General features: G+C 33.9%; 2 protein-coding genes and 2 long non-coding RNA genes across 6 annotated transcripts; 3 read left to right on the top strand and 1 right to left on the bottom strand.

Annotated features, from left to right (window-relative positions):
- Positions 1–5,183: 5,183 nt before the first annotated feature.
- On the bottom strand, positions 5,184–6,035 carry LOC104757020 (uncharacterized). Its single transcript, XM_010479711.2, has one exon. It carries the CDS (start codon positions 5,771–5,773, stop codon positions 5,252–5,254), a length of 522 nt encoding a protein of 173 aa, XP_010478013.1. The 5' UTR covers positions 5,774–6,035; the 3' UTR covers positions 5,184–5,251.
- An 817-nt stretch (positions 6,036–6,852) lies between these two features.
- LOC104757019 (very-long-chain 3-oxoacyl-CoA reductase-like protein At1g24470) lies at positions 6,853–9,421 on the top strand. The gene is made up of 4 exons (XM_010479710.2): positions 6,853–7,294; positions 7,729–8,014; positions 8,820–8,889; positions 9,019–9,421. The coding sequence occupies exons 1-4, from the start codon at positions 6,952–6,954 to the stop codon at positions 9,256–9,258; spliced, it is 939 nt and encodes a 312-aa protein (XP_010478012.2). The 5' UTR covers positions 6,853–6,951; the 3' UTR covers positions 9,259–9,421.
- A 7,336-nt stretch (positions 9,422–16,757) lies between these two features.
- On the top strand, positions 16,758–17,407 carry LOC147923938 (uncharacterized). Of its 2 annotated transcripts, XR_015585891.1 has the most exons (3): positions 16,758–16,825; positions 17,035–17,179; positions 17,296–17,407. It is a non-coding gene; the product is annotated as an uncharacterized LOC147923938 (long non-coding RNA). The 2 variants fall into 2 exon arrangements; XR_015585890.1 differs by lacking the exon at positions 17,296–17,407 and having other exon boundaries at positions 17,035–17,250.
- A 2,881-nt stretch (positions 17,408–20,288) lies between these two features.
- LOC147923937 (uncharacterized) lies at positions 20,289–22,444 on the top strand. Of its 2 annotated transcripts, none has more exons than XR_015586210.1 (6): positions 20,289–20,792; positions 20,914–21,165; positions 21,261–21,325; positions 21,710–21,753; positions 21,888–22,114; positions 22,228–22,444. It is a non-coding gene; the product is annotated as an uncharacterized LOC147923937 (long non-coding RNA). The 2 variants fall into 2 exon arrangements; XR_015586211.1 differs by having other exon boundaries at positions 20,436–20,792; positions 20,914–21,133.
- The last annotated feature ends 2,915 nt before the right edge of the window (positions 22,445–25,359 follow it).

Below are 25,359 nucleotides of genomic sequence, written 5' to 3'. Positions count from 1 at the left end.
ATCCTCAGATGGACGGTCAGTCGGAGAGGACAATCCAGATTTTGGAGGATTTACTGATGATGTGCGTGTTGGATTGGGGTGGTCATTGGGCAGATCATTTGAGCTTAGTGGAGTTTGCTTACAACAACAGCTACCAGGCGAGTATTGGGATAACCCCTTATGAGGCATTGTATGGTAGGCCGTGTCGTACACCGTTATGTTGGACTCAGGTGCGGGAGAGGAGCATATATAGTGTGGATTTTGTTCAGGAGACCTCGGAGAAGATTCGGGTTCTGAGGCTCAAAATGAAGGAGGCTCAGGATCGGCAGAAGAGCTATGCTGATAAGAGGAGGAAGGATTTTGAGTTTCCGGTTGGTGATAGAGTGTACCTCAAGATGTCCATGTTGCAGGGTCCGAACAGGTCATTGACAGAGACTAAGTTGAGTCCGAGGTACATGGGTCCGTTCAGAGTAGTTGAGCGGGTGGGACCAGTGGCATACCAGCTGGAGTTGCCTGAGGTTATGCATGCGTTCCACAAGGTATTTCATGTGTCGATGCTGAGGAAGTGTCTTCACGAGGGTGATCGGTTGTTGGCTAAGATTCCTGAGGCTCTCTAGTCCAACATGACTTTAGAGGCGAGACCGTTGAGGGCGCTCGGGAGGAGAGTCAAGGAACTTCGGAAGAAGAAGATTCCTTTGATGAGAGTCCTATGGGACTGTGATGGAGTAGAGGAGCAGACTTGGGAGCCCGAGGCGAGGATGAAGGCAAGGTTTAAGAAGTGGTTTGAGAAGCAGGCCGCGACTTGAGCTTGTCTAGCCGGGTCCAAGTTGTAGTCCATGGCTGGAGCGGGTACGGAGTATTCCAGCCCATCTCTCTTGATACTTGGTCGCTTAGAGGTGGTTGGTTGTGCGACAAAGTACCAAGATGAGGTGGTGCTCAGGATGCGGGTTGATGGATTGAGATTGTTGTATCTTATTTTTTTCCTTTTGTATTTTGTTGAGGTTGTAACAATTATGACATTTTGAGATTAATAAGATGAGTATTTTTCGTTATGTTTGACTGTTGTTGTCATGGGAAAAAGAGAAATAGCTCGGTTTCTATTTTTGGAAGTTACCATAAATAGAAAGTTTTCACAAAAAGGAGGTTTCCAAATTTAGAAAGTTTCTAAAAGGGGAATTTTTGTGGGAAGTGTTGAGGTAGATCTAGCCGGGAGATACTCGATGGCATCAGATTTGTTTTTGCTCAAGGCCGTGTGGCCCAACTCATGTGATACCGATAGCTCGATGGACTTTGTGGCCAGAGAGTGGGAGTGGTATGTTGCTTCGGATGACAATCCAAAAGCGCGCTTTAGGGTGACGACCCAAGAGCGGGATATTTGAGACTCCCTGGATACCGTAGCTGTGAGCCGCAGCTCGGCAGCGAGCCGGTATGTCTCGAGGGTTGTGACCCGAGAGCGGGGGGATTGGGTGTGAGTGACTTCCTGGATGTCGTAGCTTAAGGCGATTGGCCTGATAGCGAGCCGGCATGATTCGTTGGTTGCGACCATGGACGGGGGAAGCACTGAGTTGTGAGCAAATAGTGTCTTTGATGTGAGTATATTGGCTAGAGGGAGATCTCATAGTTCAGTCGGAGGTGTGCGGGCTGTTGCGACAGTTGCACGGGAAACCTTGGATGACGGTGTTTAGTCCGGTCAGAGGACGTGCGGGCCATGTTGACGGTGGCACGGAAATCCTTGACGGATGGTCGGTACTGCGGGATTCGAGGATGAATCCTTATTGGTGGGGGAGAATTGTAACATCCGCGAACCAAATATCATACTTTTGGTATGAGTGTCGATCGACACCCTTGGTGTATCGATCGACACTACATTTTTCCGGTTTCGACAGATTTGTTTTAATTGCTGTTTGGTTCGGTTTGGTTCTATTAGAAATCCTTAAATCGCATTTATAAGTGAGGAAGTGACGAATTAAGGGTTTTGGGAGTTTTGTTGTCGTCGTTAAGTGAGAAAGAGAGAAAAAGGAGAGAAAGCGTTTCTGTGAGTTTCTGGGTCTGTTCTTGGCGTTTTTGGAGAGATCTGTGGCTGGAGAAAGGAGAGCTGCTGCTGGGAACGAAGGAGAAGCTTCCTAAGCTGTTGTTTCCACCGTTTCTCAACCCAATCTTCCTGTAAAAGAGGTGAGTGCTTGACCATGGTTGATCTAAGCATGAGATCTCTTTTGTTTGGGTGTTTTTTTGTTGTTTGTGTTGTTTTGCTTGCTTGGATTCGTTGTTTTCGTGTTTCCCATAGGTTCCCGAGGTGTTTGGGTGAGTTTGGGACGGTTTCGAGATGATTTGAAACGGAGGATCGACGTTCCTGTTCATGCAGTTCGCGTCTGCAGAAGAAGCATCGATCGATACCAATGTAGCATCAATCGACACCATGTCGTGCAAGCATCGATCGATACCGATGTAGCATCGGTCGACACCAGTCTCATCCGAGACTGGTTTTTGTGGTTTGATGTATTGTATCTGTTTGTTTGTTTGCTTAAACATGAGGGTCTCATATGCTTGTGTGTATAACCTAGTAGATGGGAGGATGGCCTCACTAAGTATTTATGATAATACTTACGCATCTCAATTGTTGTTTGTGATGTGCAGGTAAAGGTAAAGTGTGATCGTGGAATCAAGGCGATAAGGAGGAAGATGTTCTAGAGGCTTGATTGATTGTGGTCTAGTTATTGTTAGGTTGCTAGTGTTGAGTCGATAGAACATTGTAGGATGCTGGAACTTGGTTATTGCATTGTTGGTTTGGATTATTGCATTATCGGTTATTGGATTATTATTGTTGGAATTCTTATTGGTTTAATGGAATTGTTTCTTTGGTTTTCTGCTGTAGTTGATTGTTGCTAGGTTAATAGGGGGTATAGGACCACTAGTGAATTATTATTATATATAAAAAAAAAATGGGAAGGGTTGTTTCAACTTTTATGATTATTGTGATAATTTATTCTTTTTTAAAAATATATATAGTTGAATAGTCACCAGATTTTTTCAAAATAGGAGAATAACTTTAGCATTTCAAAAAAATAAATAAATGATAATTTTTTATGAAATGTAGTTTACTTTTAATAATTAAATAGGTTATATAAGTGATAATTTAAAACTAATAGAAAAAACATTAATTCATATATTTCAATAGCATATTTATGTTAATAGTAATGAGAAGTAAGAGCATTTATTCAAATGGTACAAGAGCTCTGTTTGTGCGACATCTCAGCTTTTTAGTGAGAGTGCTTCTCTATTAATATATAGGGGATACGTTTGAAAAAACTGATGTGTCGTCGTCATAGAGCTTTGTACACCTTATAGAAAAATGGTCTTAAATTTTCTACTTAATTATAATAACATGCCATTATATTTTCAAATAAAACAATTAACTTAATAATAATTAGATGTGTTATCATTCTCATACAAATTTAAATATCACATATTAAAACTAATTAAATAGTTATATACTATTTTAACGCAAAATTTCACAATACTTACAAATATACATGTCAAAATTATATTTATTTCATAAAATAAATATAAGTAAAATATTTTTAAAAAGCTATAAAAATATATCGATTAACATAAAGTTAATAAAAATGTAAAACATATAACTTATTAACGAAATCATATAAAGACGAAATGCTCTTTTATGTTAGTACTATTACCATAGTAATTTAAATAATAAGTTTTCAATAGTTATTATAATTGATTATAAAAGGAGTAAATTACCTCTGAATTATCTACTCATTAAAAGAAACTTAATTTCCAATTAATATAGATTTATATATATTCATAAATAAATATAAAAAATGACAAGAAATTAGGAGATATTGTAATCTGTGATTATTTATATATATCTAAGTATGTAAACTAATTAATCTCAATATTTAGTGTGATTATTGATTAAAAATAGAAATATTGATTACCGTGATATTAAAAAGAAACAAGACATAACCCTTATCATTATAAATAAACTCAGTAGTCAAAATCAGAATATATTTAATGTGAGTCATTATTAGATTATGTAAAATTGTTATGGTTAATTCCATAAATTGTAACATTTTATAAATATTTAATAAACCATTAATATAAATTTAATTTTTAAAACACACAACAATATATATTACCATAAATTGTAACATTTTATAAATATTGTCTTGATTACGTTCACATATTTCACGGATGAAATGTATTTTTACACGAATACATTGATTTTGGAATTTCATTAATTTTTCATAATAGTTTTTTAGTAATAATTTTCATTTATAGAAAATATTAATAAACCAACTAACTCAACAATTTAAATAGCCTAATCAAAAATATTAAATCAATAAATTAGATTATCTTCAGAAATTTAAGTTTAGAATCCGATTTTATTACTAAAATATAATTAAATTGCCGAATAATTTAATTTATGTTGTTATGGTTACATAAGAAATATGCAAGATTGTTATTATTACATGATAAAATATAAGAAGTTATGAATTTAACTTTTAAACCAGAAAAAAAGACATATTGCAAGAAATAATAACATTTTATCAATACTTTCTCTACCATAAAACTTTTTACACATTCAAAATTTTTACCGGTGAAACGTATTTTTTACATGAAAGAAACGCAGCTAAAAAAAACTTTAGTTACATAAGTAACATAATAATATCATGTTTGATACAAACAGATATATGTTTGACACAAACAGGATCCTACGAGACGTCAACGTAAGGGCGGATTGTCTTGCTCGGTCTTCAAGATCTCTAATTTCTGAATCTTCTTTTGTAAACTCTTCGAAAAAAAAATTAATAATTTTAGTTATAATTATTTTATTTAAAATTGATTTATCCCGTGGGTTGTTACCTAGGTTCGAATAAAATGATTAGTTGAGTAGTATCACACGAATGGAGTGAGAGAAATATGGAATGAAGTTTGCCTCTTTCTCGAAAGATCCGATTCTCTTTGCTAAATCCAATCTTGTAAAACGTTTTAAATTTGTAAGCAAAGTGTATACACTATAACCTCTCGTTGTGTTTTAACTCCAATTATTCGTAACGTTCGGATATACATCATATCAACTAGCTAGTACAGTAGTACTAAACAACCTCTCGTTTTGGCACAAGGTTTGGCCTATTCTGCTATTCATATATAATCATGCATTTCTACGAACGGTAAAAACTTATTTAAAAACACAATTTTCCATTAAAATCGATGGGACATAACAATAGATTGTTTTAGCACGAAGACAAAAAAATCATGACCGGACTATGATTGATGAATCCCTTTTCTTCCTAAACACAACCTCCGTATCCAACCCGAAGCCGTCAACATTTCGGACATGAACAACCTCCGATCGTCGGAATAGCCTCACCAATGCCTCCACACTGTACAGATCATTCGCCGAATACTTATCCGAGCGTGTAGAGAGGGCCACGTGTAAAACACATAAACCTCCTGGTCTCAGTGTCCGTTCGATCTCTCCAACGAACTTGTCCGGGTAAAGCGCGTGATCAAACACGTTGGAGAATTCAAAGTCGAAAGTCTCGTCATCGAACGGTTGATGATGAAAGTCTCCTCTGATCACCAACGGCGGATACGGCACCAGATCCATTCCCACTGAGTCCGTTACGCCCACACGTTTCAGGGCCTCCACTTCTTGACCGACAAGAGCTCCGATGCAGAGACATTTAGAGTCGTTGGCTAAGAGACCTTGCCGTTTCACATCTTGGAAGAATTTTGAGAACACTTTGATCTTACGGTCCCAGTCTCGTGTCATCCATAGTGTACGTAGCCTAGGGTTAAGCGTCTTGTTGAGCTGTCGTTGGATGTAGTAGTCGTATGATGGTCACGTGTTTCCAAAGGGGCATGGCAGAATACACAAGAGTGGATACACTTCCGTTCCATTGTATCATATGATCTCCGGTTGTTAACCTATTCAGAGTTGCCAGCCAGACTAGGATAGAGTACTTTGGTGTTGCTTGTGAGAACCAAACACCTTTGTACCAGCCTACATTTTCCCGTCATATAACATCCATCCTAGTACACAAGATTAGACATCGTGTTATTTTCTAATATCACCAAACACAACTGGATAATCTACTTAATGCTGATTAAGTGTGGAGGATATAAAGATTGTTTAAGAAGAGAGAATCGTTGGTTCCTTATAGTCATTTCGCTTTCCCATCCCTATCGTGACAACACTTGTTCTAGGGCCCGAAAATTAAATAGAAACGTGAAGTTACAAACTGAATGCCATTTTTTAGTGAAAAGTATCACAGCCTTAGGAATATGGCCGATCCATAGATAGTAAAGGTCCAAAGCAAATTAAAAGTTGTTACCATTTAAACATCCAATGATATTAATTATATAAACTTCATATAATTTTATTATATATTTAACATATTAATTCATTTAAATATATATTTTTTTTAATTAGCTCTAATAAAAAACAAAAATAAACAAGTTAACAAAATTAAACAAACAACAAGGAAAAGGTAAGCAGAACATAAGTAAAAAAAAAAACAAAAAAAATTAGAAGTTTAAGATTCAAATATGAGACACTGGGATAGATGAATATTAGCAACTAAAGGTTACATGATATTAAAACTAATTCATAATGGTATAAATAGCCTGGCCGTATAGCGTATGGTTTTGTGTCATGGATGAGACCTTACCCAACCTACCAATTAATCTCCCTAGAGAAGAAATATTCTTCCTTTCTGTGTTTCATATTGATTTGGCCTTTCCTTGTAAGCTAGAAGTTATTTTAGATTCACTCATTATGTGTAAAGTAATTAAGATTCAACAAAGAAAAATAGTAAACAAATCTCTCTCTCTCCCTCTCCCTCTCAACTCTAATTTGCCTACATAAAGAGTTAGCTCCAAGCCAAAATAACATGACAAATAATAAGCAAACAAATAAAGGAAAAAGAGGAAAGAAATAGAAAGAAGAACATGCAGAGAGCATGCATCTATGATAGTCAGCCATGGCACCTCCATGTCGTATGCATCATAGGCTTTCTCTATCTCCTTAGACTATTCTTTCCTCTCTTGAAATGGTTCATCACAAGATTCCTCCTCACAAACCCGAAGCGGCTCAAGAGTTACGGTTCGTGGGCTTTGGTCACTGGAGCCACTGAAGGGATCGGACGCGCCTTTGCCCACGAGCTGGCCAAACACGGCCTTAACCTCATCCTAGTCAGCAGAAACCTTTCTAAGCTTGAAGCTCTGTCTAATGATTTCGGACAAGAGTTTCCCCACATCAAGATCAAAATCATTCCATTTGACTTCTCATCTGGTAATCTCTGATAGTAAATGCACTTCTTAGTTTTGGTCTATATATATTTTATTGTGTGTGTACACAGTGTACGAGTATTTATAATTTTATACTAGTACATGATGACAGTAATTATGAATAAATATTCTTTGTTACTAAAAACAGGGTAAGTATACCATTAATATTATATATATATATATATATATATATGTATGTTGTGTTAGTAAAATGCAAAAAAACACTGGATTGCATTGCCAAAAAACTAATACATGCAGTTTACAATATTAAACTTAAAAGTTGAATATTTTTTTTCAAATGAACTTTTCTAATTATTTCTTTAAGCTATTTCTCATCAATAAGAGAAGTTCTCTTACAATGAAAGTTTTTTTCTGTTAAAGGGGTTTTATTACACTAATTTCTTAAAAGTGTTTTTCTTTTTGTTAATTATTGTGCAGGAGGAGGATATAATGTAATCGAGGAAGGGATCAAAGGCGTCGAAGTGGGGATTCTGATAAACAACGTTGGGATAACTTACCCACGAGCTATGTTCTTCCACGAGACTGACCAACTCACATGGACCAAAATCCTAAAGGTTAATCTTGAAGCAACCACATGGCTCACACGATCTCTCATCCGACCAATGCTTCAACGTCGCCGAGGAGCCATCGTCAGTATTAGCTCCGGCGCCGCAGTTGTGGTCCCTTCTTATCCTCTCTGCGCCATCTACGCCGCCACCAAAGCGTAATGACTAACCAACTGCTCTCTTTAATACATACACTAACCAACAGGACCATGACTACTTTTTTGAGATCATAAGAAAAATGTTAATAAGGACATTAGTAAATAATATCACAAATTATGTTACTAAGTTGTTTAATTTTAAACCCAAAAATATATCTTACGAAGATAGAAACATTTTTTTTTTTTTTGTATATCTCATAAAATAGAATCTTAACGAACATCTAGTTTGACAAGGAATAACTAATAAAATGACTACAAAAGTTTGGTTTTTAACTCCAACTATATTTACCTAAGTCACTAAATTGGATAACGGTCCCCTACAAAAGTGCATAATGGTGAGTTGCATAATTGTTAGATCAAGATTCTTACTTCCGATCTTTCTTTTTCTGGGTAGTTGTTGTATAGTAAATACGGAAAAAGCTTATTTTATTAATTTATCCAAAAAATTGTCGAATTAATTTATTCCATTTTACGTGACGTATATATATCTCCATCACGTAACTTTCTTATTTTTAAAAATTACATAAGTAGTGAGGTATATAATCACACGAGAGAACCTCAGTCTATATATAGTGTTGTTTTTTGTAAAAAAGACTACTGATATTTTTATTTTGTAGTATTTTTCCTTTGCATTAATTGCACAATAGAGGATAGTATATATAGTACTATCTAAACTTTTGCATTGATCATTAAGAAGTTTTTATTTGCCTAAAGTATTAATCTAAGTAGACTCTATCATTATATTATATACTAGAATATTATCACATTAATAAATCTCTAAACACATGAACGTACGTGTATGCAGTTATATTGATGCACTAACAAGATCCCTACATGTGGAATATAAGAAGTTTGGTATTGATGTCCAGTGCCAGGTACCTTTCTTTATTTCTCGAAAGAGACTATCCAATATTTCTAGTACACCATTTTTTTGGACTCCCCATGTAATGCGTAAAAGAAAATAACGTTATAATACACGTACGTGTGTCAAACCAAATGGGCAGGTGCCGTTATACGTGGCAACCAGGATGGTGTCGGAAGTAGCAGCTATACATAAACCAAGCTTCTTTATACCGACGCCGGAAGTCTACGCAAAAGCGGCGGTGGAGCAGATCGGAATTGGATCACGTTGCTCGCCGTTTTGGGCTCATTCCCTTCAGTGGTTTCTTCTCGGATTTGTGCCAGATTACTTCATTAATGCTTGGCGTCTCTCTTTCGGACTTCGTCGAAGAAGTTTATCTTAATTTGCTCGTGATCCCACTAGGTACTAGTGGTCCGTGTGCTACCATGCTGAATAATTTTTAATTATTTATTGCGAAAAAGTAATAATTGTGTTGTGTGGAAATTATGTGTGCTTAAAATACCCTTTAATAAAATTGAAATCGTACATTCGTGCGGAGTTATGCATGGTTGTCACTTGTTTTTTTTTTTTTTTGTTAAAGCATGGTTGTCACTTGTCAAAATTAAATTGTGTGAAGAGTATATTAGGTGTAGAGTTGGATCTAATTTATGCTTTGTTCTATTTTGTACCGTTAAATTCCCTATATGAGATTGCATTTTCGGGGCGTCAGATCATATATATCTTATATAATAAAATAGAATTTCATTTTTAAAAGGAAAAATGATTGTCAGCTACTTGAAGTATATGCCAACACATAGCCACACATACAAACAATATAAATGTCTTGTTAATTATGTGAACTATTGTCATCACATAAGGACATTCATAAACAAACATAGGTTATGTGTGCAACACCATAAACATTCGAGGTCTGCCGGAATCTGGCGTTGACCAGAGTTGACCGACGTTGACCAGTATTGACCGGCGTTGACCAGAAAAAATTATTCAAAAAAATATTTTTTTTCTAAAATAATAATAATTTTTTTTATGTATTTTTGATAAATAAATAAAAAGATAAATGATTTGTATAATTTACAAAAACAACATATAACAACGAAAAAATACAAGAAAATTATTTACAAAAATAAAAATAAAAATAATATGAAAAACAAAATTTGTGGTATATAAAGTAATTAATTTTGTTAAGGCTAGGGGTGAACAACTCTCATTCATCCCTCTTAATTAACAAATCAGAATACAATAATATGGCATTGTCATATCATATTTTAAAAAAGAGATATTTTATTAATAAAATTATGTCAGTTTGGGTTTACAAAAGAGTGGTTAGTGTATACATTTTACAGTTAAACGAAATTATATATCGGTTTGGGTTTACAAAAGAGTGGTTAGGGTTTAGATTTTACTATTAAATAAAATTATATGCTTGTTTGGATTTATAAAAGAGTGTTTAGGGTTTAGATTTTATAATTAAACAAAATTATATGTCGGTTTGAGTTTATAATAAATGGTTAGGGTTTTAGATGTGATAATTAAAAACTATAATATAATATTAAAATTAACAATTTTAAAATGGATTGATCAACATATTTTGTTTCTTTAATTAAGATTTGTTTCCTTAATTTAAAGAGGATGAATAAGAGAGGTTCGCCGTAAGGATGAACCCACGAATTGTCTGTTTCTTAATACAGAAAATATACCAAAAATAATATAATAAAACTATACAACCAAAATTTGATGTGTAGTAGATTTTTTCATAAACAATAACAAATTTATACTCTTTCTATTTAAATATCAATTTTTAATTTTGTATTTTCAAAAATACATAAAAACAAAAATTATTATTATTAGGAAAAAATCTATATTTTTTTGAATATTTTTTTTGGTCAATAGCGGTCAACGCTGGTAAATATTGGTCAACATCGGTCAATACCGGTCAACGCTGGATTCCGGCTAACCTCGAATGTTTATGGTGTTGTAGACATACATATGTTTGTTTATGGATGTCCTTATGTGATGACAATAGTGTACGTAGTTAACAAGACATTTATATTGTTTGTATGTGTGGCTATGTGTTGGTATATACTTCAAGTAGCTGACAATCATTTTTCCTTTTTAAAACTTGCTTCCAGAAATTGACACTTGACACTTCAAATTGACATTTATCCATAAAAGAAAATTAATCCCTATATATGGTTAAATTGCATTCTCGCAACAACCAACTTTCACAAATATGCAAAAACCAACTTCCACAGATATGGGTCATATCTATACACATAGTCCACATTCATACATGTTCGTTTCATTAGAATTTAAAACCATATATTGTCTTCTATTTTAAACCCAAAAAGTCAAACAATTAAAATGCATCACCGATCATTACAATGCAATAAACGGAAAAAATTGTGGTTGGCATAATAATTGTTTTTTCCCCAACGTTACGGTAAATTGTGTGTGTTTCTAATTCTTTTAAAAATTAAATAAGCAGTAATTTCATTCGACAACCCTAAAAATTGACAATGATATACACAAAACATTTCCTTCTATGAAAATATTTTATTTAAAAAATATTATCTAATATAATCTGTTGGAACATAAACTAAAGCCCTTCATTCCTCATATCCTGCATAATTTTTGAACTCACTCAAATTCTCAGGTCTGCCAGATCATTGTTTGAAACTAAAGATAGACTCTCCAGTTATGCTCTCATGAAACATGAATAAAAAAGAAGGACTCTGTAATGGAACCAGATTAATTGTCTCACGTTTGGGTGCTAGAGTCATTGAAGCAAAGATCTTAACTGGTATAGCAGTTGGAAACTAGGTTGTCATCCCAAGGATAATACTCTCTCCACCTGGTTCTAAGTGTTCGTTCAAATTAAGAAGACATCAATTCCTCATGTGTTTGAGATATGTAATGAATATTAATAAAAGCCAAGAACAAATCTTAGAAAAAGTTCATTTATATTGTATGTCGAGTTATGTAGAGTAACGTCATAAGCAGGTTTAAAGGTTATGAACATGGTGAACATGAACGAGTTGAGACATACAGTTATAGAGAAGTATCCAACAACGTCACCAAGTCAACGTAAATTCTCTCAATTAAATATTAAATAGGATCAGATCATAATCTCTACAACATACTTACAGCGATACACAATATAAAGATAATAATTATAAACTTCTTTTGTGTGCTGCGTTGATAGTGCCGTGCTTACAGGCAAGAGGAAAGGGCATTTTCCCTCAGCCACCAAAAATAAAAAATTTGGTAGGCCACATTTGTTTTCTATCTATGCTTATGAATTTTAATTCATAAGATAAATGTGTATGTAAAGTAGATTTTTTTTTGAGAATCCCATGACAATATTAGTAAATCTAATACACAAGAAAATTTCTACACATGGCAATCATTCATATGTTGATGGGAATGATTTAGTTTATGAACTGAAAGTTCTAAAAAAGATTTTACCAAAAAACTACAAAGACCTATCGAAGTGTTAGATTTTCTGAAACAATGGAAAGTTGTTGTCCTAATTCTTGGATTGCTTATTGTTAACGGTTCCAATCTTTGTTGCCTCTGCAGAAAGAAGTTTCTCAAAGTTGAAGCTGAAAAAATCTTACCTTTGATCAACTATCTCACAAGAAAGATTAAATTTGTTGGCTATCATATCTATAGAGAGAGAATTGGTTCGAAACCTTGATTGAGCTTGATGAATGATTTTTTAGGAAAAAAGGATAGAAAAATAGTGGCTTATAATTTTTTTTTTCCTTCACCGTTGTTGTCTTTAAACAATATTTCTTTTTTTGATATTTCTAATAACAAAAGCCACATTTTTCTTACCCGCCCTAAGCCACAATTCGCCTTAGCACGACACTGTGTGTTGATATATACTGTGTTAATTAGGATAAGAATAAAAATAAAGATGCTTCATCAGGCTTTATAGTCTTCATATATTGTCCAGCTTACAAGTAACGTTTAAATTTTTTGTGATATGACGGTGTGCATATGCGGCAAAAATAGCACTGAACAAATTATTTGTAGGAGAACCACGAGGAATGGAAAATACCAACACAAGATATTTATATAGTCAAATATTTATTTTAAAAACAAAATCTCTAGATATTCAAGTAAATGAAGGATGGAAGAGTAAGAGACAAGAAAGTAAGAAAAGAATTCAATAGAAAAGGTAAATGACTCAAATATTTGGAAGTCATTCTGTCTCTAAGGTAAAGGTCGATAACATACTAAGACAATGGTTTTGGTTACATATGAGATTACACATTCAGTCAGAACAACAATTTATACATATGCGACAGAAGACTTAGTAAGAAAGGGCACTATTCATTCTTTTTTAAAAATAAATAAATCAGTTTCTGATCAATTTTGTAATAATCTGTATATCCCCATGTACACATTGAAACGACCTGACCAGTTTTTTTTTTTTATAATAAATACAATACATAATTAAGCATTCCATACTACTTAATTAACCAACCCAAACCACAACTCATCATTAAACCAGCAATAACCATTATGCACAACGGAAACATACCAATAATACAAAACCAATACACATCAATACAATAACACTCCTAACAATCCTATCCAACAACCTAGCATAACTCTATCCAAGGTTCCAATATAAACAATATAACCAACAACACACAAACGAGACCCTAGATCATCCTCCTCCTCATCGCCACGATTCCACACCACAAACAACAATTGAGATGCGTAAGTATTATCACAAATACTTAGTGAGACAATCCTCCCATCTACTGGACTATACACACAAGCAACTGAGATTCCAATGTTTAACAAAACAACAAACAAACACAACAAATCAGGAAATCACGAATCAAACAAGTTGGTGTCGACCGACACCAGGTAGGTGTCGATCGACACTGGCCCAAACATGGTGTCGACCGACACCCACATGGTGTCGATTGACACCGACCCCGCAGACACGTTCTGCTCGAAGCCGATCGTCGAATCTCCATTTCTAATCATCTCCAATCCGTTCCAAACTCACCCAAAAGCTTCAGGAACCTATAAGAACCATAACACAACCACCAAAAGCAAGAACAACACCACAAAACACAACAAATCAAGAAAACAAAGGATTCTCAGGCTTAGATAAGCCATGGTCATGCACTCACCTCTTTTTCAGGAAGATTCTGACTCAACAACGATGAACCCAACCCTTAGAAGTCTTCTCCTTCGTTCCTAGCACAAGATCTCCACTCCACAGCAACAGATCTCACCACACAAGCCAAGTATCTCTCCAAAAGCCTCCAAACTCTCAAGAACACCTTTTTCTCTCTTTTCCCTTAGAACGGCCAAGACAACCTCTTTTCACGACCTAGGTCGAGTTTTCCCTTATATACATGGTTTAGACAACCCAATTAAATCAACCAAACCAGAAACGACAATTAAAAACAACCTGGTCGAACCAAACATTGATGATAAGTTTTCCCTTATAAAACTCCCCTTGGTGTCGATCGACACCCCTTCCCAATAACCAGAAATTGGTTCGCGGGTGTTACACACATCGTTGGGTGTAATTTCTGATATCATTTTCTGAATGTTGAGAGGTTAGTCTCTCCTCAGACTTAGCGTCGTAGCTGTGAACTAATAATAATAAATTTCGTGTCTGCTTCTTTAAATCGAGAAAATTAGGGCTTTTACACAAAAAAACGAAACAAAAAAAAAGAGGGGGAATTAGGGATAAGAACCAAGTAAAACATTTCAAAAAATACATACACTAGACTCTACTACATCTAAAACAATACAACTACATTAAAATTGGTAACCAAGAAAAAACCCAAACACAACAAATTAATATGTGGGGTAAACCATGAGTTAATATTTCCAAATTGTCTACATTGACCAAAGCATGAATTATTCTAAAATTTTGATGAACACTTTGACTATTTAAAAACAAACTACGTAAATTGCTTAGCTTTTATGGAAAATATGCATACACTATAATCTACATTTAAAAGAATATAACTACCTTTAAATTAGTAACCAAGAAAAAACCCAAACACGACAAATTAATATGTGTATGAGTGAATATTTCCAAATTGATCAAGCATAAATTATCCCATAATCTCGATGAACACTTTGGCTTTTTAAAAACATACTATGTAACTTGCTTAGCTTTAATGGAAAATTATTTAGGTTAAAAATAATAAAATAGACGTTTCAAGAGGTTCTGCTTAAGAAAACCAAACTAATTAAACAATAATGACCAATAAATATATACAAATATGTAATAAGTCTAACGGCTAAAAGAATAAGCACACAAAGACAATGAATAACAAATTTTTCTTATCCTTTATATTATTAATTGTTCTAGATAATTTCACACATATTAAGAAAATAATTAAAGTTTCCGCTTTATCCTTCATTAGCATACCATTTTATTTGATAAAACAGAAAAACTTATTGAGCTTATATTTGATTCATAAATTTGCATCGTAAATATAAAACGACAAGTAATATGAAACAAAAATTTTAATCTACAACGATAACTAAAAAATCAAAGGGAGTAATAAAGACAATTAAAGGGGAAAATTTGCAAAATCACATAACCACTTTCCACAACATATGTCCCAATATATACATAGAAATACCAACACCATCAACAAAAATCAATCAAATCCCAAAAGAAATCACAATCATTACCAAAAAAAACAAAAAAACACATGGATTATATTTTCTATGAATTGTACTACTATAGTATGAAATTAGCTCAATGGCAACACAGTCCCACAACCAACTCTTTTTCAAAATCAAATAATCACATTCGACAGGAAAACGACATCAACTACACAATTCCATATTGTCCAACAAGTACATATTTCAGAAAAATAAACTAATCGCAAGTTACTCTAAACAGAAAATAAATAGTAATAGATATAAAACCGTACAACACACGGGACTACTCTTAGTGAATATATATTATCAATATACTCTATAAGTCTCGATTCAAGTCCTAACTAACATTACAACAAGAAGTGTCATATGTAAAATGAGCTCACATCTTCCTTTAACATCACAGACCTAGAGAGGATGTGAGATCCATTAAGAAAAGTGGCGGTCTGTGCGTTACAAAAGTTAATTTGGAAAATCTTTGTCTGACACAATCTTTGCCGGCACTCCATGGAGCCCACTATCTCCTATAAAAACTAGTGTTCTAACAATCTTCTTATTGGCTATAACATATGCTAACTTGGTCCGACTGACCACAATAACACAAATAGTATTTTGGGTCCGTAAAGTTGGCAACCTTACTACAAAATCCATCATAATTATCCAACTTCCACTATAGGATAGCTAAAATCTGCAACAATCGATTTGAAACCTGATTCTCAGCCTTCATTAACTAGCACATATCACAAGTTGCGACCGAATTCACGACATCCTTCTTCATCATTGACCTAATGATAGTACCTCTTCAGATTTAGGAACATCTTGATCTTCCCTGGATTAATCGAAAACATGCTCGCATGAGCCACACTCATAATCTTCTGCCTCAAACTCTTGTCCTTGGGCAGCTAAAAAAAGGAGTGATAGCTAAAAAAAAAGTTTCTATAACAATATAAGAAAGAACAATCTAATAACATTTAAAAACTAAATACAAGAGAGAAAAACAAATCATATATATCTTAAAAAAAGAAAAAAATCTTTGTGGTCCACAGTCCACATTTTTCACACTAAGATTTATTTACTTTGACTATTTTAAAATTTATTACTTTAAAATAAAAGTATCTAATGGTAATAAATCTCTCATTTAATAATTAATATTAACCAAAAAGCAGAAAAAACTCCAAACAAAAATCTAATTATCATTTAGAAATTTATATAAGAACAAATAGATGTAGATGCTTTCTGTCTATTCAGTTGAGTTCTTTCTTTTTGCTTGTTCATGCATGAAAAATATCATGGTAAATCTCTTAAAGATCTTATTATCTACCTACAAACGTTTTCTTTTAAATAAAAAACTGCTTTCATAAGTTTTTCAACAGATTTTTGCACTCAAACAGTAATTATATTTCAGGAGTTTAGAATAATATTGCAAATTTGTTGAATAAGTTTTTCTATGTTACAGTATTGTTTAAGTTGTTTATTAATCAATATTTCGTTTATTTTATAGAATACAAACTATGAAAAATAAATAGACGGATCTAGAGTGGAAGCATCTCTTACAGTAGAAGGATTTTATGAAGAATTTTCTATACGTGCACGGATCCAGAATGGAAAGCACCCCTATCAATGATTTCGTAAACAAAAAAATCTTGGTGAGTTTTTAAATACATTTTTGCTCGATTGTTTAAATTAAATTTACCTTAAACTAAAAGAAACTTATGTATATCAACTATCCAATTCGTCATAAATGTGGTGTACAACAATATAGCGATGCAAATCAATTCGTCGTGAATTTATCAAAATACACCTATATCCGATGTAAATATGACATATTCTCATCACAAAGTTAATTTTTCAGTAATAAACCAATTCTAAAAAAATTCTCATAGTACTTCTTTACAAAAAAAAAAATCCAAAAGTAGATGATAAACTAAGTAAAAATCTAAAATAAATGATAACTAAAATTTCCTTTTAAAAGAAATCTATGCATATTTGATATTTTGTTTTAAATCTCAGAAATATATTTGGTCTAACAAATATTATATTATGTAAAGTAAGATCTTTACTAAATTAAATGACTTTAAATATATATATATATACATATATATATATATTTATGTTCAAAAAATATTGTCAAGAAAATACATACGATCAAATAGTCAGCAACTTTAAACATTTAGTATGAATTATTTGAATAAATGATAAAGACAAAGATATTACAGACAAAAAACAACAACATCGTCCTTTTCAAAATAAATGTACAAAATTAGTTTATCGAACAAATGATTATAAAAATATTATATTTTACTGATTTCATTCAGTTGACGAAATTTTTTTACTTGAGCAAAATTTAGAGAGAAATGTTTGATGAAGGCATTAAACGCTATATTTCTCATGGTGAAACTTTGTTAGGTCTTGCAAATAAGGAAAGAACATGTCATTTCACATAACAAGCCATAGTTAATTAGTAATGCTATAATGTTATTTATTACATTTAACGTATTCTGAAATAAAGTAATAAAAGGGTTAAAAGAATTTTACTTGTAAGATTCGTCATTTTGGAACGAATATTGGTATAACCTCGTTGGAAGAATATAGAATGGCGAAGCCTACAAGTAATATTCTTTTCACACGTTTATTACATTATTTCAAAGTATATTTTGAATGTAATAAATAACTTATTACTAATTAACTATGTTTTTATCTTATGCAATGGGATGAGTTTTCACTATTTCCAAGACCTGATAAGGTTTCACCTTGAGAAACGAAGTATTTAAATATTTTTCATTCAATTTTGCTCAAGAGAAATACATTCTCATCGAGTTAATGCTAGTAAAATACAACACTCTTATAATCATTTGTTGGATATGCGAAAACTTATTTATAAGTACCTTTCTCATTCCAACTAGTTCTATTTATCGGTAAAACATCATCAATTTGTTGGACATAACAAAAAAATTAGACAACCGATCATGAATACTCTAATTAGTGTTCTTCTGTTTAGTTATTGTGATGTAGTTTACGTTTTCAAAGGTCCATCAAATTGGCTAAAGAGTGACTCAATCTTAGCGAGATGCTTAATGCATAATTAACGAGAATTCATCTTTATGGACAACAAATTAGATATAATGCTTGCTGGGGATGATCTATGGTTGCATTTTTCATATATATATATATATATATATATATATATATATATATATATATATATATATATATATTTATTATAAATTAAGGTATTAAGATAAAACATTTGATGTTCAGAGAGAACAAACCACGGAAAAATATCATGTAGTGATTTGTACGATCGTTAAACAAGTATTTAAAGTTTCCTGAACAGACCGTCATATAAGAGAGGACCCACGACCTAGAGAGGATGTAGGGCCCACTAAAAGGTGACAATCAGAGCGTTACAGATTGTTTGTTTATGTAACGCTCCGACTGTCACTTTTCAGTGGGCCCCATGTCCACTCCCAGTCTATGGACCCATCTTCCTTAATGGGCCTTACTTCTGCTCACTAGGTTCGTGAGCCCATCCATATCTGACGGTCAGTTTGCTACGTCCGAGAGGTTTTAAAGACTTGTTACCGTTCCTATAAATAACCACATGATATTTCTCTGTGTTTTGTCCTCACTCGCACAGTTCCAACAGTCATTTTCCGAAAAGTCACCCATCCTGAGACTACTCCAGCTACACACGCTTAACTCTTGAGTTCTCTCGGGACCCTGACCGAAAATATAAGTGCACTTTGGTGATACAGGTAACCAAATTAATTCTTTTAAACCTCTCCGCAAGTATTTGATACCATGGTGTCACAATTCACCCCCACTAACAGATCGTAACGTAGTTGTTTCGCACCAAGACCATCACCCCCGACGGTGTGAGTCCTCCTGAACACTTGTTTGGGTTCGGCTCTGATACCACTTGTAATTTCCCTACCGCCACCTATTAGTGGGTCCTATGTCCATTCTCAGTCCATGGACCATCCTTAATGGGCCTCACGTCCTCTCACTAGGCCTCTGAGCCCATCCATATCCGACAGTCGGTTTGCTACGTCCGGGCGGTTTTAAAGACTTGTTACCGTCTCTACAAATCACCACATGATCTTTCCCTGTATTTTGTCCTCACTCGCACAGTTCCGACAGTCACTTCTCGGAAGGTCACCCATCCTCATACTACTTCAATATAAGCACGCTTAACTGTGGAGTTCTCTCAGGACCCTTGACCGAAAAGATACAGGCATCTCCAACGCCATTCTATTTTAGAGTCAAAACTTTATTATAGAGCAATATTTGCTTTAGATTGCTATATATATAGAGCAACTCTATCCTCACCTCTATTTTTTTACACTAACTCTTGCTCTATTATAGAGTTACTCTATTCTAGAGGAAAAAATAGAGATATACATTGGAGATGGTCTAAGTGCACTTTGGTGACATAGGTGGCCAAATTAATTCTTTTAAACCTCTCTGCAAGTCTTTGATACTGGGGTGTCACAATTCACCCCACTAACAGATCCTCGTTGCACACCAAGACCGTTACCCCCAACAATATGAGTCCTCTCGAACACTCGTCTGGGTTCGGTTCTGATACCACTTGTAACTCCCCGACCGCTACCTCTTAGTGGGTCCTATGTCTAATCACTACAAGAAATATAGGCATTGATAGCATAAAAGCATAGCGCGTTTTTCGCAAATGCTATAATAAATAAAATTTTGGAAATGGTACTATATAATAGCATTTTAAAAACGCTTTACCTCAAATAAGTAAGCGGAAAACTAAAATTGGCTCTGCAAACCTAAATTTTTTGATAAAGCGGTAACAGGTAGCTAATTTTTTTTGGTTTTGCGCCTAAGTGTCGAATGTAAAGATATAAAAGGTTTATTATATTCTTTTATAACAAAAGTAAGATCTGAGTCTGTGTCTCTCCACCTTCAAACCCAAAATCGATATCTTCCTATGTGCATCTCAGATCCGTTTCTTACAACCCAAATTCTTCTCTTTTAGCTCTTCCTTTCAGAAACAACAGTTGCCTCCGGCTTCGTCTCTTTCTCACCGGCGCTGCTTGATGTGAGTGAGAATTCAGCAACACTTCATCACTCAATCAATCTCTCTCGAAATTGATATTTTTTTTTTCTCGACGACCGCTTCCCAATATCCAAAATCGATCTCCGTCTCTATCCCAACATACGAGAAACCAATTCGGTTTCGGATCTGAATATCATCTTCAGATCGAGAAGAGAAACTGGTTACCGTCGGAGAAGGTTTGCTAGTTCTGTCTTTCTTTCCCTCTTTGAATCTGGGTTTGGAATTAGAATTTCTGGTTGTGCTTTGGTTAACTTCTTATTTAGAGGCTTCATGAGTTTAACTTCTTCTTGGACAAAGGTGGGTCGTGCCTAGAATCAAACGGTGGTGATGCTACAGCTGTAGCCACGAAGCCCAGAGGAGATGGAGAGGAGATGGAGAGGACCCGGAGCAACCAAATCTTTGAGCTGTGTTAAATCTGCTATTGTTAGGGAAAAGCCTAATGTTAAGCTTGAAAGTGCTAAACAAGCGTTGAAGGAAGCTGTGATTTTGCCTGTCAAGTTCCCACAGTTTTTCACCGGTGAATGTTCCTACTTTCAGTTTTCAAATTGAGTATGTCTTATCTCTCATCTGCTCCTATTGTAAGCTACCATACATTCTTGTGATTTGGATTTGCAATTCAGAGAAGCTGATTGTGTGTTTTGCAGTGTGAATTAGTGGTGAGGACTGCGAGGAATCTGATTGTGGTGACAGTTGAGTTCAAGGAGACCATGTAAGTCACTTACCTATCTCGTGCTACTTACATTTTTTAACTTTGCTAGGGCGGATAATGAGCAAGCCATCTTCCGCTTGAAAGCTTTTATTCTATGAACTACACATTGGTGATTATAATGTCGAAATTATGGCTGATATAAGGTGAATGCTTTGTTTATCCGATTCTCTACTTGTTTTATAGATAACTTTAGTGTTGATTCTACTCACCCATAAGTCTCTGATTTTTGAGTTTGAGCTAAAATTTCTTTATTTGATCTGTCAACGTTTTGGGTTAGTGAATATCTTCCTTTTCTTTACCACAAAAGCACCTTAGTATTGTATTAACGAGTTGAAAGTATTGTATTAATTTTGATCAATTGCACATTCATCTGGATTTTCTCAGTTTGTCAAAAGTTGGAATCCAAGAAGATAACAACATACAAAGAGGTAAAACTCTCTTCTCCATTAATAATTTGTGACGTAAACTGTGAGTAGTTTATCTAGGCCAAAGATTTGTGAGTAGTTGTGGTATTAAAATTTTCAGTTGCAATGTGAGTTTATCTGTTTTTAATGTTATATAGAGAGAAGAAACAACTATTAGCGATGTTGGAGGTGTATACAGAGAGAAGAAGGAACAACCATTTTAATATTGGTACAAAAGCTGTAGCTGTTGGTCAAACAATGCAATAGCTTCGGTTAGAGCAAAGCCCATGGATGGCAAGGCATAGTTGAACATTGGGTGTTTCTATATATGTGGTAATACCTATTTGTTTTATTGCTCATCTACAAGAGGGAACTTAGAGTAGAGGTATGTAACTATGTATACTCTTGAACTGCAATGAAAAAACAAATCGAAAACATAAGCTTTAAGTTGATGTATATACACATGATTACATGGAATCTGGATGGGAATGCTAACAGGAACAGTTCTTCAGACGTGTGTACGGCTTTTGATGGGAAGGCGATAGAGGAGAAGAGACTTAAGAGATCGAAGTTTGTCTCTATCATTATAAGTTATAATGTTAGCTTTTTGGATAAAACAGGGCAGCATATTATAAGACTTCGTATGATATGTAAGACTTGCTTATATTAACGTTATGTTATGTATGTTGATGATTTATGAAATAATTTTTTTTAATATCAATCCAGTTAAATAAAGTCTGCAAAACTATGGTCAAATATATAAATTATAAAAAATCAAATTAAAAATTAAAGAATTCCATATAGCAAACAAAAAATGCTATGGCATAATATAAAATAGCACGAAATATGTGTTACAGAAAACAATATTATAGCATTTGGTTAATGTTATGAAAGAACGTCATATAATAACATGTCACGACGCTATAATAGAGGTGACACCTAAGATAGTTGCGGATAGCCCTAGGCAAAATATCTGGACCCAAAACCTGATCCTCGAATCCGATCCAAAAAACTTGACCCGAACCCATATCCGAAAGAAGAAAAAACCCAAATGGGTTTAGGATTTCTGAAAATCGGAAACCCGAACCCGATCCGGTTTTACCCGAAATCCGATCAAAATCCGATCAAAACTCGATGAGCTAAGAGTTGTTTTGCATAACCCCTATCCCTACGATCTCTCACTATAACGAATAAAATTGTTTTGCTTTGTTGCTTTTACCTCTCACCGCCGGTTCGTTTTCCAGTTACAAGGTCTATAAACACTATTTATCAGGATTTAATCCCCATTCTTCAAGCTGGAAAACCTAAACTGCTACTCATCTCCTCTGTCTGAGAATTCACGGAGACATTCACATGTGATTATTTTTGTTGTATCTTGTATCAATTTTTGTCTATGAGTTCTACTCTGTTTCAATTTCTATTGTATCTTGTATCAATTTATGTGGGTTTTTGGATTTGTTTGTTCGGTTGATCGATTTGCAAATCTTGTGTTGTGCAATGTTATGTGTTCTATCGCTATTATCAATCATGTGCTCTGCAAATCATCTTGTATCAATTATTAAAAACGGAGATGTGTTCTGTACCCAGAATTTGTTTTGACTTATTCATCATTTGTTTTGACTTGTATGTGTTTTTGTCTTGTATTGTTGAGTAAAGCATGATTGGGTTCTGTTTTAGTTTAGCTTCATGTCTTGTATTGTTTTAGTTTGATCATTTGATTGGGTTCTGTTTTAGATTAGCTTCATGTCTTGTATTGTTTTAGTTTGAACATTTGATTGGGTTCTGTTTTAGTTTAGCCTCTTGTTTCATGTGTGATCGATGTGTTTTGTTTTTGTGATCGATGGGTTTTGTTTGTGTTTGAGCTTCAATGTCTTGTATTGTTTTAGTTTGATTATTTAAATGGGTTCTGTTCTAGTTTAGCTTCATGTCTTGTATTGTTTTAGTTTGATCATTTGATTGGGTTCTGTTCTAGTTTAGCTTCATGTCTTGTATTGTTTTAGTTTGATCATTTGATTGGTTTCTGTTTTAGATTAGCTTCATGTCTTGTATTGTTTTAGTTTGATCATTTGATTGGGTTCTATTTTAGTTTAGCTTCATGTTTCATGTGTGATCGATGGGTTTTGTATTTGTGATCGATGGGTTTTGTTTGTGTGATCAATGGTGGTCTTGTTTGTGTGATCGATGGTGGTCTTTGATGTGTGTTCGATAGTGGTCTTGTTTGTGTGAGCATTTGTTTTGTGTGATCAATGATCGATAGTGACATGGTGTTTTCTTTCACTAACTTATTTTTTTTTTTACACAATTAGCAGATGGATTCATCATCTCCACATCAACATGATCGAGATAATGATGCAGATGGATTTGAGTTTGATGACCAAGGAGAAGGGTTTCAGACTCCAGAAGAAAATCAATGGGGAAAAAGAAAACAGAATCATAAAGATGGAGATGAACAACCATAAACAATCATAAACAGAATCATAAAGATTGGTCTCTTTTTGTTAATGGTTATTGATCGGTTTATTGAATGAAATCGATTTTGGTTTACTGAATGCCCAGGGCTAAGCTGCAGAGAACATAGCATTAATAAAAACGCTATTAAACACATGTGATAGCATTTATCGTGTGCTATGAATGTTGATTTTTCTTGTAGTGAATCCCAGTCCATGGGTCCACCTTTCTTAATAGGCCTCACATCCTCTCACTAGGCTCTTGAGCCCATCCATATCTGACTGTCAGTTTTGCTACGTCCGAGAGGTTTTAAATAATTATTACCGTCCGTACAAATCACCACATGATCTTTTTCTATGTTTTGTCCTCACTCGCACAGTTCCAACAGTCACTTCCCGGAAACTCACCCATCCTGATCTACTCTAGCTCAAGCACACTTAAATCTAGAGTTCTCTCAGGACCCTTGACTGAAAAGATAAGTGCACTTTGGTGATATAGGTGGCCAAATTAATTATTTTAAACCTCTCCGCAAGTCTTTGATACCTGGGTGTCACAGTTTGATTATTGTTTTGCACTCTTTTTGTTTGTGTGTATAACTCGTAGATGAGAGGATCGCCTCACTAAGTATATGTGATAATATTTATATATTTTTTTATATTTATAAAAAAAAAAGAGATGATCGTGGAATCATGAGAAAGAAAAATGATGATGAAAGGTTTCGTTTTGGTGGTTTTTATTGGTTTATTGTTTTTGTTTTATTGGTAGATTTTATGTTGAATAATTTTCTGATATTTGTTTGGTTGAGTTTTTGGTAATTTATTTATGAACTGAATTTGGACTTTTCGTGATTAGTTTGTGTTGGAATTGGTATGTTCTACGGGTATATATGATAATTAATTGATTAACTGAAAAATGGGTGTTATTGTTTCATGTGTTGCCAAAAAATTAAGTAAATTAGTTTCCATGCGGTTCTCTTATGAGTTATGAGTTATGTTTTAAACTATAAAAAAAAATTTGGTACTCATTCAATAACTAATTTAGATTTTAATCTAGTATATATATATAGCAATAAAAATATTTATGCCCCATTACCAGAAATAAAGAAAAATAATAACTAAACATGAATATTTTAAATATATATACTTGATAGGTAAATAAATAGGAAAAACTATCTATGTAATA

Source organism: Camelina sativa, chromosome 17, assembly GCF_030686135.1.
Source record: "Camelina sativa cultivar CO46 ecotype springtype chromosome 17, ASM3068613v1".
NCBI classification, from domain to species: domain Eukaryota; kingdom Viridiplantae; phylum Streptophyta; class Magnoliopsida; order Brassicales; family Brassicaceae; genus Camelina; species Camelina sativa.
This window is presented reverse-complemented; position numbering and strand designations above follow the sequence as displayed.

Excerpts from the sequence above, each read along its gene's own strand:
- LOC104757019 (XM_010479710.2), top strand. The coding sequence starts at position 6,952 with ATGCAGAGAGCATGCATCTATGATAGTCAGCCATGGCACCTCCATGTC. Across the intron at positions 8,015-8,819 it reads ATCTACGCCGCCACCAAAGC|TTATATTGATGCACTAACAA; the intron begins GTAATGACTAAC and ends ACGTGTATGCAG. Across the intron at positions 8,890-9,018 it reads GTATTGATGTCCAGTGCCAG|GTGCCGTTATACGTGGCAAC; the intron begins GTACCTTTCTTT and ends CCAAATGGGCAG.
- LOC104757020 (XM_010479711.2), bottom strand. The coding sequence starts at position 5,773 with ATGACACGAGACTGGGACCGTAAGATCAAAGTGTTCTCAAAATTCTTC.